Raw genomic sequence first — 16614 nt, 5'->3', positions numbered from 1 at the left:
ACAACCAGAACTGACAGAAAATTGAACTGTATGAAAGCCTGACAACCAAGAAGATAAAGAAGAAACACTCACCCTGACCTGCAGGAGGGGCGGAGACGGGCAGCCAGGCAGAGAGGACTCGCGGCAAGGTGGTGGCTGGTGGACCCAGCAAGGGGGCAGATTGTGGAGCGGGGCAGGCAAAGCTGCAGCTGGCCAGCAAGGCAGCAGCTGGTGGACCGGGGTGACGGACCACGCAACCCAAAGTTCCTGCGCAGGGAAATAAAACCTCAAACCACTGATTGAAAACACCTGTGGGGATTGAGGCGGCAGCAGGAGAAACTCCCAGCCTCACAGGAGAGGTCGTTGGAGAGACCCACAGGGGCCTAAAGTGTGCACAAGCCCACCCACTTGGGAATCAGCACCAGACGGGCCCAATTTAATTGTGGGTAGCAGAGGGAGTGACTGAAAACCAGCAGGGAGTGGAGCAAGCGCCATTGCTCCCTCTCAGCCCCTCCCCCACATACAGCGTCACAGCACAGTGACCAGCGTTACCCTACCCAGGTGAGCACCTAAGGCTCCACCCCTTTAAGTAACAGAAGCACCAAGACAAAAAAAAAAATGGCCCAAATGAAATAACAGATCAAAGCTCGAGAAAAAATACAACTAAGCAACAGAGAGATAGCTAACCTATCAGATGCACAGTTCAAAACACTGGTAATCAGGAAGATCACACAATTGCTTGAATTTGGTCACAAATTAGATGATAAAATGAAGGCTATGCTAAGAGAAACAAAGGAAAATGGACAGGGAACTAATAGTGATGGGAGGGAAACTGGAACTCAAATCAATGGTGTGGACCAGAAGGAAGAAAGAAACATCCAACCAGAAAAGAATGAAGAAACAAGAATTCAAAAAAATGAAGAGAGGCTTAGGAACCTCCAGGACATCTTTAAACATTCCAACATCCAAATTATAGGGATACCAGAAGGAGAAGAGGAAGAACAAAAAATTGAAAACTTTTTTGAACAAATAATGAAGGAGAACTTCCCTAATCTGGCAAAGGAAATAGACTTCCAGGAAGTCCAGGAAGCTCAGAGAGTCCCAAAGAAGCTGGACCCAAGGAGGAACACACCAAGGCACATCATAATTACATTACCCAAGATGAAACAGAAGGAGAGAATCTTAGAAGCAGCAAGAGAAAAGAACACAGTTACCTACAAAGGAGTTCTCATAAGACTGTCAGCTGATTTCTCCAAAGAGACCTTACAGGCAAGAAGGGGCTGGAAAGAAGTATTCCAAGTCATGAAAGGCAAGGGCCTACATCCAAGATGACTCTATCCAGCAAAGCTATCATTTAGAATGGAAGGGCAGATAAAGTGCTTCTCAGACAAGGTCAAGTTCAAGGAGTTCATCATCACCAAGCCCTTACTATATGAAATGTTAAAGGGATTTATCTAAGAAAAAGAAGATAAAAAATATGAACAGTAAAATGACAGCAAACTCACAGCTATTAACAACCACACCTAAAACAAAAACAAAAGCAATGTAAGCAAACAACTAGAACAGGAACAGAACCACAGAAATGGAGATCACATGGAGGGTTATCAACAGGGGAGTGGGAGGGGGAGATGGGGGGAAAGGTATAGAGAATTAGTAGCATAAATGGTAGGTAGAAAGTAGACAGGGGGAAGTTAAGAATAGTATAGGAAATGTAGAAGCCAAGGAACTTATATGTGTGACCCATGGACATGAACTATAGGGTTGGGGGGAATGTGGGAGGGAGGGGGTGTACAGGATAGAGTGGAGTGAAGGGGGGATATGGGACAACTGTAATAGCATAATCAATAAAATATATTAAATAAATAAGTTACATTGCATAGACAAACAGAGAACAGGAGAGTATGTTAATTTGGTGATTACACAGCATAAAGAATAAGCAGAAAATAGGTACATAATGGAGAAATTGGTGAGGGTTACTCTCTGAGCCATGAAATTGGGATGAATGACTTTTTTTCACTGTTTTTACACTTCCAGATGAGATATACTCTCTGGTCAGATAACTATGTAACCCAGTCTAACTCAATTTTAATAAAATAAAATAACCTCTTTAATAAATTAAATCTGCTTTTGTTTGGGGTTGGAGAGATGTCTCTATTTTTATAGATCCCCATGGGCCTTCAGAAGTGGACTCAATTTTCAGATCCTCTCCTTCCATTTTCAGATTTTCCAAAAGCTGTGGTGTGGTTAGAATTCCACTCTCAACTTTGTGTCCTGTTTACATGGCATTTTGAATTTCAGATTCATTATCAGTAAATTGAGTGAAATGTAGAAATGAATGTGAAAACTCATTGAAACCTGAGAATCACATGTGAATTATGAATTACTAGTATTTGGAGGGAGAGCATATCATCAGATTGTGAGCCATGGAGAAAGTGATCATTTACTGTTTCTCTTTTCTTTCCCAAGCTCTGGATATGGTCCAGACATGGGAAAATAATGATGATATTCTATTAAAAGCTGAATGAGACCCTAAAAACCCAAAACGTGATATTTATTAATTTATTTATTTTAACATTTACTCATCTATTTAACAAATAACTGCCAAGTGTCTTAAATGGGCATGGTGCCATGCTGGATGCTGGGATTAGAGAGCAAATATGCACAACAATCTTTGTCCTTGTACAATTTAGTGAAATAAAAAAAACCCCAAAAAATCAAACTAATAAATGTAAATTCACAACTATGACAGATATTTTGAAGAAAAAGACTATGTTATCATAAGAGCACATAAGGAAGAGATGGAGTGTTTGACCTGTTGAGTGAGGTCAAGGAAAACATCCTCAAGGAAGTGATGGCTGCTCTTGGACATAAAGTGCAGGAGTTAGCACGACAAATGGATATGCATATTTCCATTTGTTTGGATTTATCCTTTGAAGTATATCTTCCCTTGGAGAGAAATATGTTTTCTTAGCATGTATATGTAGTATGACATGCTGTGCACTCATTGGTTGCTCAATATAAATATATGATGTTGGCTAAGTAGGTGATGAAGAGTTGCTTTCTTTCAAGTCAAGACCATCGGGCTCTTTGCCAATCAAACAGAACTCCTAGGTGTCCTGTCAAAAGCCAGAAAAAAACCCTGTAGTCATCAAAAAGCCACTTATTTTGAAGTGCCAAACATTTTCTTTATGTACCTTAGTCTCTGTGTCGGATGCCTCGCCCAGAGTAATTTAGTGGTTCAACTGTTTTCTATTACATCATAATGTTCAATACTATATTGTCAAGGTGATGAGTCAGAGGGACAGGAGAGAACAAATCAGTCCCCAGGGACTTTGCATTCCATCTTTCAAGCCAGCATGAAGTGATGGGCATCTCGTAAGATAAGGAGTTCAAAAGCTGATAAAACTTTGGTATGAAAAGGGGAAATGTGAGCTAGGGCACTCAGCGGCCAGTGAGTCCAATGAATAGACTGGCCCCACCTCATTCACACAGTGCATGTGTGAGGAGACAAGAAGAAATCCCAAGTCCGAAGGCTGGATGTGGGCAGCCTGTCCTGTGGCTCCATGCACAGTCCATGTTCATCTGAGCAGGATCATGGGTATGGTCTGCGGAGCGCCCAGGAAGGAGCTCATGTGTGCTCACTGATGGCATTCAGTGCTTGACCTGGAAAGAACCCAACTCTCATGGCCTCCGAGCAGTAACAAGGGGCCCAGCTATCTCCTCAGGAAGAAGAAATTTCAGAGGTAGAGCAGTTAAAGAAAATCCCAAAGAGGTAAGATGAGCAGAGAAAGAATATCAAGATTGGAAGGATCAGTACCCAGGACTTGTCTGGTCTATTGAAAAAGTCAAGGAGCTCGGTCCTCTTTCTGGAAGAGGCAGACACTGTAAAGCAAATAAACCCTGCCTACTGGTGAGAACAAGTAATAAAATTATTTATTGCCCACTTCCCTCCCAAAGTCAGCAAAATTATAAAGTCAAGGAAAACATTTAAAAAGCTCCATGGCCATTGGGCACAATCGCAAGTCTATAATTGATGTAGCATATTGAAAGTGATCATTGCCTGTTTCTCTTTTCTTTTTTTAATGCTTGACTTTTGCCCTGACAGTTTTACATGAAATGCCCGATCTTTGAGTCTGTATTTTCCTTGCTGAAAGAGTTCATTATGCTAAGAAAATGTTATTTTATTGGTATCATTTCTTAAATAACTATTAATACTATAATTACAAATGGATATAATTAACTCACAGCCTGGCAGCTTTCGGTGAAATTCTGTCTCTTTTCTCCTTCCTGAGCTTATTCTAATCTCTGACTGTAACTTGTTAACATCTGTCTGGAATTGTGAAATGACCCAGTTTGGTCCCAATCAGGTCAGCAAGCAACACACTGTTGTGTCTAGGAACTTAGTATCACCAATGTCAGCTAATCATTAACCAACTAGACTAAAGAGCTACATTCGGTGTTTCAATTTCACCAACATTTATACTATTTATTATTTTGTGCATTAAACGTATATAGGATATTTGCTATTTGCCAGGAGACACGACGCCACACCTAGGAATGCTAAAATGAGTAGATTAAGACGTAGTGGCCAATGAGACTGGAAGATTGCTGTGTAAAGACAGTGTCCCACGTACCCTAGACCGCCAGTAAGTACCTATACCCTGCAGTTCCTGCCTGCAGAAAGAACTTGCAAATGAGTAGACAGGTGCCATGTTTGATCATAGGCATTTTGATGATACTCAGGATAAATGCTGTAGAGGGACAGCCTCACAGGCAAATCCCGCCAAAGACTCCCTTTACACAAAGCCGAGACTTTAGGTGAGATATGTGAAAGGAAAACAATTACTGGGATAATATGTTATAAATGTGATTAAAACTCTCAATGTACTGAAAGCAGGGAGATTTCGTACAAGATTAACTTGAAATGTAATGTGCCAGAGGCTCCCCTAGCCTGACCGCTCCCTCTCTGCCTCCAAGAAAGGGTAGAATAGGACCCAACATATTACCCCACCCTTTGTACCCCTGCAGGAACTTTTCCCCACAGATTTCAAAGTGTTTTTACAAAAGTAAATTGACAAGCCTCATGATCTCTTCTCTCCACAAGGATGGTTCATTTAAGTAACACAGAAATTTACCTAAATGGCCTACTCAAGGTCACGTGAGGAGTCCTTTGTGTGTAATCTGGAGATGGGTATTCCAAGTGTAGAGATGCCATGCAGCCTCCTTGCAGATCCCAATTCGTTGTTTGCTTTGGCAAGTACCACTGGAGGGGCCAGTAATCTTTAATCTGTTCAGCAAGGCTCCGGCCAGCTGGCCTTTCCTCGGCCTCATCAAGCACCCGCACACCCGGAAACCCAGACTTCAGCCCCCCTCTTTCCCATCTTTTCTGCCACAAAAGCTGAGTGATGTCTATTTTTTAAAGTTTGTATGTATCACTTTGAATAATTAAGTAGTTGGCCATATCTTCTTTTGTTTTCCCAAACTCTTCTATTAATCCAGTGAACAGATATTTATTAAACACTTACTTCATTGCCACTGACTGTGCTCAACACCAGGAACACTGCCGTCGTGCACCAGCCTTCAGGGGAAAGACCCGCAGACAGTCAGCGAGAATCAGACACGTGGGCAGTGCATGACGATGACAAACGTGAGGAGCTCCGTGAGGCGGGTAGGGATGGATAGACCAGGGAAGCGCTCTCTAAGCAGGTGGCACTTAAACTGAGACCTGCAGCATGAGAATAAGTCAGGCTTTTTTTATCGTATGTTTTTGTACTTTACAGATTTTTATTTCTAATAAAGTCAATAGCAATCTTTAACATCCCACATAAAAAGTTCTTTGGGTATCCTTTTCTCTTTTTTTCCAGAGTAAAGGGGTCTTAAGGCCAAAAAGTGAGAAAATCACTGTCACTTTTATCCCCAGCCGTGATGGTCCATTTCTTGCTCTGACCTCCTAAAGCTCCACTGTGATGGAATTGCAAACCGCTCCTATATAAGACCCCGGCTGGGCTGAGGCTTTTGTCCATTATCACGCAGGAAGCGGATTTGTCGTGACCTGTTGGACCTGGACTAATTAGCTTGTTTTCTTCTTCTTTTTTCTTTTTTTCTTATATTTTTACTCTTTCTCATTTTTATTATTTTAATTTTTCTTATTGTTCTCTTTTGTCATTATTCTTTTTCATCTCACTTTTTTCCTCAATGTTTCTTTTCTCATTTTTCAAAATTTTTTTGGTTCTTTTTCTCAATCTTCTTTAGACATTTTTTTAGTTAGTACAATTAGTATTGGTATAGTTCATACAGTTAGCATTATTTACTAGTATTGGTAGTTAGCCTTGTTACTACTGTTAGTATAGTTAGTACTGGTAGAGTTAGTATAGTTATCTTTGTTTATTCATATTGTGCATTAGCATAGTTAGCATTGTTAGTATTAGTTACATAGTTTGTATAGTTAGTATTGTTAGCATAGTTAGCATTCATTGATAGTATTGTCAGTTAGTGTAGTTAGCAAGTCACCATGTCAAATGGACTTCCAGCTGCCTCAGCCTACACAGACCACCATATTGGCCACTACAAGCTCCTGAACACCATTGGCAGGGAACACCTTTGCCAAGATGAGGTTGGTCCAGCACATCCTCACTAGAACAGAGGTGGCTCCTCTAAACTTTTTCGAGAATTCCATTGTATGAAGGGGTTGAATCACCCAAATACCACAAAGTTATTCTAGGTGATTGCCACCCAGGAAACATTATTCCTTTTCATGGAGCATGTGAGTGGAAGAGCCTTGTTTAATTATCTGGAGGACCACAGCCGTGTGACTGAGAAGGAGAAGGAGACCCTAGCCATGTTCCAGCAGCTCTTATCAGCAGTACAGTGAACCGCCACCAGTGGGGCATCATCTCCAGAGACCAGGACCCAGAAAATATACTTACAGGTGCTGAGCTGAATGTCAAACTTGCAGGCTTTGCCTCAGTAGTAAGTTACTGTCCCTAAGTTGAGCGTGTTCTGTGGCCCCCTCTCTTATGTCACCCCAGACTCTTCCATCGCCAAACCTATGACGACCCTGGGGTTGATGTGTGGAGCTTGGGGGTCGTTCTTTACAGGAAAGTTACAGGGACTATGCCACTTATGGGAGAGGAATTTTGGGAAGTGAAGCAGCAGACACTGAGTGGGCACTTCCATATACAACACTATATGTCTATGGAAGGTCAAAAACTTTTTAAAAAAATTAATGACCCTCCACCCCACAAAAGAAGAACCCAGGAGGGTATGATGAAAGACCCGTGGCTTGACATGGCCTGGAGTGGGAACTCAGGCCTTACAGCAAGCCGCCTATGATGACATGGACCCTCAGGTAGTAGAAGTAATGAAGAACCTGGGATTTGAGCAAAACGAGACCCAGGAATCAGTAACAGGAAGACAATATGACAAAGTGATGGGCACGCACCTGATCCTAAGTATCACAAAAACCAAGGTGAAAGGCCGCATCATTGGTAAGGCCCTGCCCCCTCCCCTGAATCCAATAACTGCAGTCCTTCCCCATCCCAGGAGGTTCAGCCATCAGAGCAGAAGATTGAAGAACCTGCCAGTCCCTCCCAACCTGGGGTCGGGGACGACCATTCCCGCAGCCCAGCCTTTCAGCATGGCCCTGGGGGCTCCCCCTTCACCCACAGCAGCAGCAGCCACAGTGGTGGAGCTCCAGAGAAACCAGCAATGAAAACTCCCTTCATGCTGGGCAGCCTGACGGTAAAACCCCAGCCTCTCCCTCTGGCCACAGCCAGGGCTGGCAGGGAGTGACTAAGAGTGTCTTCAGTTTCCTATTAAAACTTAGGTGCTGTGGGCCATCCACTAACAAGCAGCATCTCAAAAACACAAGAGTCAAGACAACATAATTTATAAAATTGTGAACAACCAAGACAGAACCACAGTCAAAGACTCTGAGGGAGGTCAAGCCGCATTCCCTGTATTTTAAATGTGGAACTTGAAGGTGCTGAGCTCCAGGGAGGTTGGCCAGTGGTGCGGGAGGTCACCCAGAGGCTGGATACAAACAGCAGTGGGTAAGAACAGTGCCTGAAACGGACCCAGTGTATATGCAGGGCCCCTCGGTGAGAGGACTTGGTCCAGTGGACAATGCCGATGTGCAGACTGCCTTGGTGTTCTCTTCAAGGGAATCCTATCAGGAGGGTATCTGGCATCTCCTGGCCTTCAGAAGCATCTTATCAAAAATTCCTGCTGAGCTTGGAGGATGGCCTGGAGTACCTGGGGGTCAAGAGGAGAGGCCACCCTGGCTACAGGTCCACCCCTGAGCTCCCACCTGAAAGAAACTTTAGAGGCGGGATTGTTTCTTCTGGAGGCCTTCTCCCCTCCCCTGCTTGTCTTTTCTTCCATGTTTGTATGGGTTCTTTTTTGTTTTAATCCTCACCCAAGAATGTGTCCCCTGACCTTAGGAAGGGGGGGTGGGGAGAAAAGAGAGAGAGAGACTGATGGGAAAGAAAAACGTTAATAGGTTGCCTCCTGTACGTGCCGGATCAAACCCACAACCTAGGTGTGTGCCCTGACTGGGAACCAAATCCCTGACCTTTCAGTGTGTGGGGCAATGCTCCAACCATGTGCGTTCTTATTAAAGTATTTGGTTCTTCCAAATTTTGTAATAAACTTGATGCCCCAGAGAGATGTATTGGAAACTCTGTTTTTCATCCTCCCTGCACAGAGTCAGGGCTGTGCACCCTCCCGTTTGAGAAGTGTGTAATGTACTACCTGGACTTTATTTTGGGAACTCCCCAATAGCAACGAATGTGGTTCCGCAGGAAGAAGACCAGCCCCCAGCACGCAGGGCCAGTTCCACCCGGGCACGGCAGCGGGTAGGTGAAGCAAGCAGAGGTCTCCGTTCTCCGCAGCTGATAGTCTGCCCTGTGGCCTCAGCAGGAATCATCTCTCTTGGCTTTGCGTGCTTCCCTCTGTGCCAGTGTCATTCTCAGGTTCCTGCCCTTTATATAAGTCAGACTTTTAAAGTCCTGGAGAAAGAGTGCTTCAGGCAGAAGGAACAGCAGAGACAAAGAAAAGCGCTCAAATGGAAAGAACTTGGCATTTTTCAAGGTGGCCAAAGCTTAATGAGCTAGCATGAGAACAGAAGCAGGTGGGGCTGCAGAGGAAGCGAGAGCTTGTGGGCCACGCGAAGGAGTGAGGACTTTTTTTTCTGAGAACGGTGACCAACCCCTGAAGGGTTTTAAGCAAGGAAGTGACATAATCTGCAAACATTTTTATCTGTCTCTACACATTACAAGATTCATCAGGCAGGGCAGGCTTTCTTATGCCTTCGAACCAATGAAGAATATGAGCAGGAACTGCGTGTTTTCCCACTCTAATCCTTACCTTCCCTGAACATGCAGGAACGCACATTAACACATTGCTTTAGCCCTGGCTGGTGTGGCTCAGGGACTGAGAGCCAGCCTGTGAACTGAAAGGTCGCTGTTTTGATTCCAGTCAGGGCACATGTATAGGCTGCGGGCCAGGTCCCCAATCGATGTTTCTCTCCTCCTCTTTCTCCTTCCCTCCCCATCTCTCTAAAAACAAAAAAAAATAAAATCTTTTCAAAAAATATTGTTTTAAAAGGGAAAGACCTACTTGCCTCTGTGAAGCTAATTCATTGGTCATTACATCACTGATTAGCTGATCTTGCCCCTTTTCGCTGAAGAGCCTTGTGGTGTTCCTTTGATTCACCTGTCCTCCCTGTGACCCCGACAGCGTATGGCATAGACCTGTGAGTGACTCTCATCACTTTGTATTGTCGTTACGTGGTTTCTTCCTGTCCTTCCCCGGACCTTCCGTTCCTGGGTCCTTCGAGGACTGGGAACTGTCTCACCCACCTTCGTGTTTCCAGTCACTGTCACAGGGCCAGGGCCTGAGCAGGGGCTCAGAAAATGATGGCCAGATGCACGTCAGCGTGGCGACTACGTAGTAAATTGTCCCAAATCAGGACACATTAGAGTGTCAAAGGGAATGTGATTAATGCTTATGCTGGGACAACAATGTAAAGTTGGATGGGGATTGATCACTCGATAACCATTGTAAAGGATAATGAACAAAACTGTGAACTCTTCAAATCTGAAGGTCTTGTAGAAGGCGCTATTACTCCTTTTGCCTGAGGTGGGTCAGACCAGTAGTTCCCAAAGTACGTGGGAGACGTGGAAGCAGAGGAAATGTCTGTCAGTGGCAGGGGGTCAAGATTAAGTAATATGGATTCACGCTTCTATAATTTATTCCCTTTTTAATTCTACTTTAGCATTTTTAATTACCAAGAGAAACCCGGTTTGAAGCCAGGCTATCTTTAATCCCCTCAAACTCCTGCTAATCTTCCTTTTTAAACAAAAAGTGAACAAACCTCAGGATTAGAACCTTTGAATAAGAAATGGTATTTGGCTAGAATTTAATATTACTAACTTAATTATATTTATTTTATGCTTTCCTTTACTACATGGCAAATCATGATCATTTTCCAGATAGGACTGGGATATAACATTTCACTTTTAATTAAGCTTTTGAAGTAAAAAAGAAAAGATAATAACATTTAAATTATATAGATGATAAAGGTCACATGCAGATTTTAGCAAAAAAAGCATGAAGTTGATGTACAAATGACTGAAGTTGGGAGAAAGTAAATCAGATGATTCCAACTCTTGTTTCCAAGCCTACCTTGAGTGTCCACATTATTTTGAAAATATATAAAATTAACTTAAATTAAAGTAATTGATAAAATAACTATGTAGTATATATATATTACTTTTTTCATTTATATAATCTTTTTCTCATTATAAAGACTATTCATGCTTATTGTTGGAATATGACCCTAGAAAATACACAACAGTGTAAATATATTTAAGTAAATAGTGCAAAATAACCCAATCCAGGGAACAACACATTTAATATGTGAGTTGTTTTTTTTCTTATTTTGCATTTAAATAACTCTAAATTTGTGTAAAAGACATGTGTTTTGTATTAAAAATAATTAACAATAGAATGAGTTTAAGTATCAAAACTTCCCTTGTGTACTTAAAAGTTTAATTTACTCAGAAGTTATATACATGGAACATTTAGCCCCACACTTATCCAGTAATTTAGGCCACATCTTTGCTAAATAAAATGTCATACAATTTCAACCATTTATAGCAAAGTGACTGAAGCTTCCTCTTGGGAATTGTGCTCTTAACCCCCTGCTTGTTTTACTTGCTAGGGACGTACGCTACCCGGCCCTTTGCAAAATCTCCTTTCTTCTATGGAAGACTAAAAAGAGCATGTTGAGCTGTATTCTAGTTTTCTATGAGTGGAAATGGCTGTGGCTGTATTGCCACACCAAGCCAACAGATGTAGGCAGGTAATTATCTACTTATAAAAATGGTACAGGTGTTGACAACATCTATTTACATTTTTTTCCAAAGCAGAATGTTAGCATGGTATAACTGTTACCTTAATCACCACCAGGCAGGATGGTTAGAAAACAACAACTACAACAGCAGCATTTACAACCGCTCCACAGCAGGATAGTAACCCACCTTTCCGCTGACAGCTTTATGTCCCACCCCTCCCTAAGGATTACTCTATTCGGGAGAACGACTACCCCATCACTTAATTTCCCTGTTATAGGGTGAGAGAGGTTGAGGTTATATGATTTTATTAGAGCACGTTGTCAGGAAATGTAATGAAGCTAAGAGAATAACCCATGATTTCGAGACAAAGTCCTGCCCATTTCCACCAGCTCCACCCAACCTGAATACCAATCTGAAAGACTATCGTCTCCCTGAAGACTAGGATGCCAGGAAGTCAGCCGCAATCTCTGTGCCTTAAACAGTGCTTGGTTCTTAGAAAACCGTTTAATATTGTTGAATCAATGAGCCATTATCATAACAGTTACTATTTCTAAATACCCAAGATGGGTTTGGTCCTGTTATTTACGAATCCACTTCCAGAAGTTAGAATTACCTGTACAGTCTCACTGAGAAAACAGGCTCAGAAATGTCAAGTAATGCGTCAAGTTCACACCATGATAGGACTTAAGATTCAAAGCTAGGTATGTCTGAGGCCAATGCTTCAGTATTTTCTCCTACAGAATGGAAGAGTTATATAACTTCAAAAAGAGCTTCATATATGGAAAAGAAAAAATCCAATAATGCAGGTTCAGTCCCTTTTTTTAGAAAAAATATCTTTTTTTTATTACAGTTTACCTTCAATATTATTTTATATCACTTCCAGGTGTACAGCACAGGGGTCAGACAGTCATATGCTTCACAAAGTGCCCCACTGATATTTCCTGTACCCACCTGTCAGCATACATAGTTATGACAAAATTATTGACTACACTTCCTATGCTGTACTTTACATCCCCATGACTATTTATAACAACCAATGTGTACTTAAGTCCTTTACTTTTTTCACCCAGTCCATCTGGCAACCATCAGTCTTTATTTATGGGGCTTTTTCAATTTTGTTTGTACATTTATTTTGTTCTTTCGATTCTGCATATAAGTGGAATCATACAGTATTTGTCTTTTTTTCCCATTCCGAAATGAATTTACTTTTATTGTGTTTTTCCATTACCATTTAGTCCGGTCATAACTCCTACCCCTGCAATCACCACACTGTGGTCCATGCCCATGAGTCCTTTTTCCTTTTTGCTTGATCCCTCCACCCACTAACCTCCCCACCCTTAGCTATCATCCTGCTCTCCATCTATGAGTCTGTCTCTTGTTTCATTGTTAGTTTAGTTTGTTCGTGGATTATACATATGAGTGAAATCATATGGTATCTGTCTTTCACTAACTTATTTCACTTAGCATAGTGTTCTCCAGGTCCATCCAAAGTGTTACAAAGGGTTAATTTTTTTATGGCTGAGTAGTAGTCCACTGTGGACATGCCCCACAGTTGTTTTATCCACTCATCTACTGATGGACACTTGGGCTGCTTCCATATCTTGGCGATTGTAAATAATACTGCAATGAACATAGGGTGCTTCTGTTCTTTCAAATTAGTGTTTTGGGTTCTTTCAAATATATTCCCAGAAATGGGATCATTGGGCCGAAAGGCAGATCCATTTTTCATTTTTTGAGGTATCTCCATACTGCTTTCCATAGTAGCTGCACCAGTCTGCATCCCCACCAACAGTGCAAAAGTGTTCCCCTTCCTCCACATCCTTGCCAGCACTTGTTTGTTAATTTATTGACGATGGCCATTCCGACAGGTGTGAGATGGTATCTCATGGGGGTTTTAATTTGCATTTCTCTGATGATTAGTGATGTTGAACGTCTTTTCATATGTCTATTGTCCATCTGTATGTCCTCTTTGGAGAAGTGTCTATTCCGGTCCTTTGCCCCTTTTTAATTGGATTGGGGTTTTGTTGGTGTTGAATCTTGTAAGTTCTTTATAAATTTTTGATATTAATCTCTTAGCAGATGTATCAGTGAGTATGTTCTGCCATTCTGTGGGTTGTCTTTTTATTGTGTTGATTTCCTTTGCTGTGCAAACACTTTTTAGTTTGATGTAGTCCCATGTATTTATTTTTTTCTTTTGTTTCCCTTGCCTAGGGAAATTTATCTGATAAAATATCGCTATAAGCAATGCCAGAGATTTTGTGGCCTATTTTCTTCTATGATTTTTATGGTTTGGAGTCTAACATGGATTCTAATGGATTAAGTCTTTAATCCATTTTGAGTTTATTCTTGTGTGTGGTGTAAGAAGATGGTCTAGTTTCATTTTTCTGTACATATTGGTCCCATGTTCCCAATACCATTGATTGAATACACTATTTTTACCCATTGCATGTGCTTGATTCCTCTGTCAAATACTAATTGACTGTAAAGGTGTGGGTTTATGTCTGGGCTCTCTATCTGTTCCATTCATCTATGTGTCTGTTTTTATGCCAGTACCATGCTATTTTGATTACTATGGCTGTAGGGTAAGTGGAGGCAGTCTGGCTTCCTCATCCAGGTGTCTGGATAGCTAAGGGGAGCAGTGTTCCCATGGCCTTGGAGACACCTGATAACTAGTGTTCTCATAGCTTTGAGACTGGGTCCAATAAAGTGAGCTCCCATGCACAGAATTATGTTACATAATTTCTGGCATCTTGCCGGCTTTGTTCCCCTCTAGTACTTAAACAGGTAGAGACACCCTGCTGGGGGCGATGATGATGAGACATGATGGGTGCCATGCTGGGGAGTAGGGGTCATGACGTGACACATGCAGATACACACAGCTTGCAGCATTCGTGGCTCACCCACCCGTGAATAAAGTCATGCCAGACATCCCAAAGGCCCCGTGAACACTTTTCCATCTGCACGAATACCATGAACCTGCCTGGCCTTGAAGGGTGGCAACACAATAGCCCTGTGGGATAGTTGGGTATTAGGTAGTGTGGTCCCTCTAATTCTGTTCTTCCTTCTCAAGATTGCTGTGGCTATTCAGGATCTTTTGTGGTTCCGTGTAAATTTTGGAGTTCTCATGTGAAATATGCCAGTTCTATCTTAATAGGAACTATGTTAAGATTGCTTTGGGTAGTATAGATATTTTAATGATGTTATTAAAGTGTCCTGGGAGGAGGTGCCACCTTGGATCTCTGATCTCTCTTAATTTATTCAAATGTCTACACTTTTGTTACCTTTTTAGTTAGGATTTTAAAAACAGAAATTTTAAGTTCTTTGCTCCATTTTTTAAATGTAGAAGTTCTTATTCCTGCGAAATTATCTATCTATCTATGTGGAGGGGAAGGATGCGGGAATGTTATTTCTCCTTACACTGTAGATTTTCTTTGTTATCAAAGGATTTTATTTTCAATGTATGCTAGCCCCTCTTTCATTCATTTCCCAATAAGAATTTAAACATCATCCCTGGCCAGCATGACTCAGTTGGTTGGGCCTTGTCTCGCAAAGCAAAAGGTTGCTAGTTCGATTCCAGTTGGAGCACATGCCTGGGTTGTAGGCCCTCATGCAAGAGGCAACCAATTGATGTTTCTCTCCCTTTCTTTTTCCCTCCCTTCCCCTCTCACAAAAAATAAATAAATAAAATCTTCTTTAAAAAAGAATTTAAACGTCTGTCTCATTTACTAGGATTTTTTTTTTAAGCTTCTCTGATTCTCTCAAGGCCTGACACCATGAGCAATGTAAACAAATAGACAAATTCTTGTTGAATTCCATGACATATCCAGGGACATTTTCTAACTTAAAATGTGCTTGCTTGTCAGAGGAAGAACCTCAGAAGTTCCTATCTCTTTCTACTCCCTTTCCCCCGCTCATCTTAGAAATGCCCTAATAAAATTTCACAACCATGTTAAAGTCAACTTTTTAGCAAGAAGAGGGTAAAAACTGAAATATCTACCTGAATAGGTTTCCTCGATTGATTTAAACAAGGTTGCTCTAAAGTTCTCTTTAATCATTTTATACTATTAGTATTTTTATCTGAAGGATGATTTGACAAGTTAATTGTTCCTATCCTGAACTAAAAGTAAATTTTGTTACAAGAATGAATATATATGGTAAAACTTCACACAGTCATTTTTTTAAATGTATAACCATCTCACTTTTTCTTTTAAATAGGAATTTAGCTTGGAACAAAATTGCTGTGATTCACCCCAATGCATTTTCAACTCTGCCATCTCTAAGAAAGCTGTGAGTATCGTATGGCTGGTTTATGGCAGGTCTTTTAATAGTGAGGCACCGCCTAAGCCCACAGCGCAGATTGCCCAGCCCTCAGTGTCCTGCGCACTAGGCCACGTGGGACACTGTGTGGATAATTAAAGATTTGAGTGACAGCTGGTTCTGGTCACTGAGATAAAAGTTTGCATTTTTTGCTGAGTGATCAGGTGGAATGGACTAAGATGTCAATATTTTTCTAAAGGGCTTTCATTTTATAGTTGGCCATCTTGACTAATAGAAAACCTGTCTGTCCCTGTTTTCCCTCCCTTTCCACCTCTTGCTCTTTCCTCTCTCCACCTCCCTTGTCTAACAGAGAAAGAAGGAATTGGTAAACAGAAGTTAAGGGGAAGGGAATAAATCCCCAACAACATTTTTCCCCTCACCCCTAACTTAATCCAGTCAGCAGCACTTTCCAAATCTGTTATAGCACCTGCCACTTCATTTTAGATCTCCCCCAGCCCCAGCCTAACTCAGCTGAATATAGAAATTCCTATGTGGATGGGACCAAAACATTTTCCCTCCGCAATTCTGACTGTAGACAGAAAAGGTATAGGAACTAAAAACAAGATGGTTACTTTTACCATTACAAGGGAGGACCCTGCTCAGAAGTTTCTGCGGAACAGTTTAGTAATCGTGAGGTTGCTTTCTTAACATGAACGCTTTACGCTAGCACAGACTAAAAGCCAATTGCTGTTTGATGTTTTGCAGGGACCTATCGTCCAACCGCCTGTCGTCTTTTCCCGTAACTGGGTTACATGGTTTAACTCACTTAAAATTAACAGGAAATCATGCCTTACAGAGCTTGATATCATCTGAAAACTTTCCAGAACTCAAGTGAGTTTATCATTAAAACTAATACGATACATTTGTGGTCATGTGAAATAACACACGTGTTATAGTGGTTTTCAAAACTTATGAGGTCATGGGACTCTTTTGAATTGCATTTCATGCCCTCGAGTCCCCT

At 41.6% G+C, this 16614-nt stretch overlaps 2 protein-coding genes across 3 annotated transcripts in view; both read left to right on the top strand.

Annotated features, from left to right (window-relative positions):
* TMEM19 (transmembrane protein 19) overlaps positions 1–16614 on the top strand; it is a 316102-nt gene that overhangs the window by 185360 nt on the left and 114128 nt on the right. The gene's annotated exons all lie outside the window — the stretch shown is intronic.
* LGR5 (leucine rich repeat containing G protein-coupled receptor 5) overlaps positions 1–16614 on the top strand; it is a 136413-nt gene that overhangs the window by 114281 nt on the left and 5518 nt on the right. For both annotated transcript variants that reach the window (XM_045184756.3, XM_024576288.4), the window contains exons 14-15: positions 15552–15623; positions 16359–16484. In XM_045184756.3, the coding sequence (XP_045040691.2) occupies positions 15552–15623; positions 16359–16484 (198 nt within the window). The remainder of the gene's footprint in view (positions 1–15551; positions 15624–16358; positions 16485–16614) is intronic.

The sequence above is a fragment of the Desmodus rotundus genome, chromosome 3 (assembly GCF_022682495.2).
Source record: "Desmodus rotundus isolate HL8 chromosome 3, HLdesRot8A.1, whole genome shotgun sequence".
In the NCBI taxonomy this organism is placed as follows: Eukaryota; Metazoa; Chordata; class Mammalia; order Chiroptera; family Phyllostomidae; genus Desmodus; species Desmodus rotundus.
This window is presented reverse-complemented; position numbering and strand designations above follow the sequence as displayed.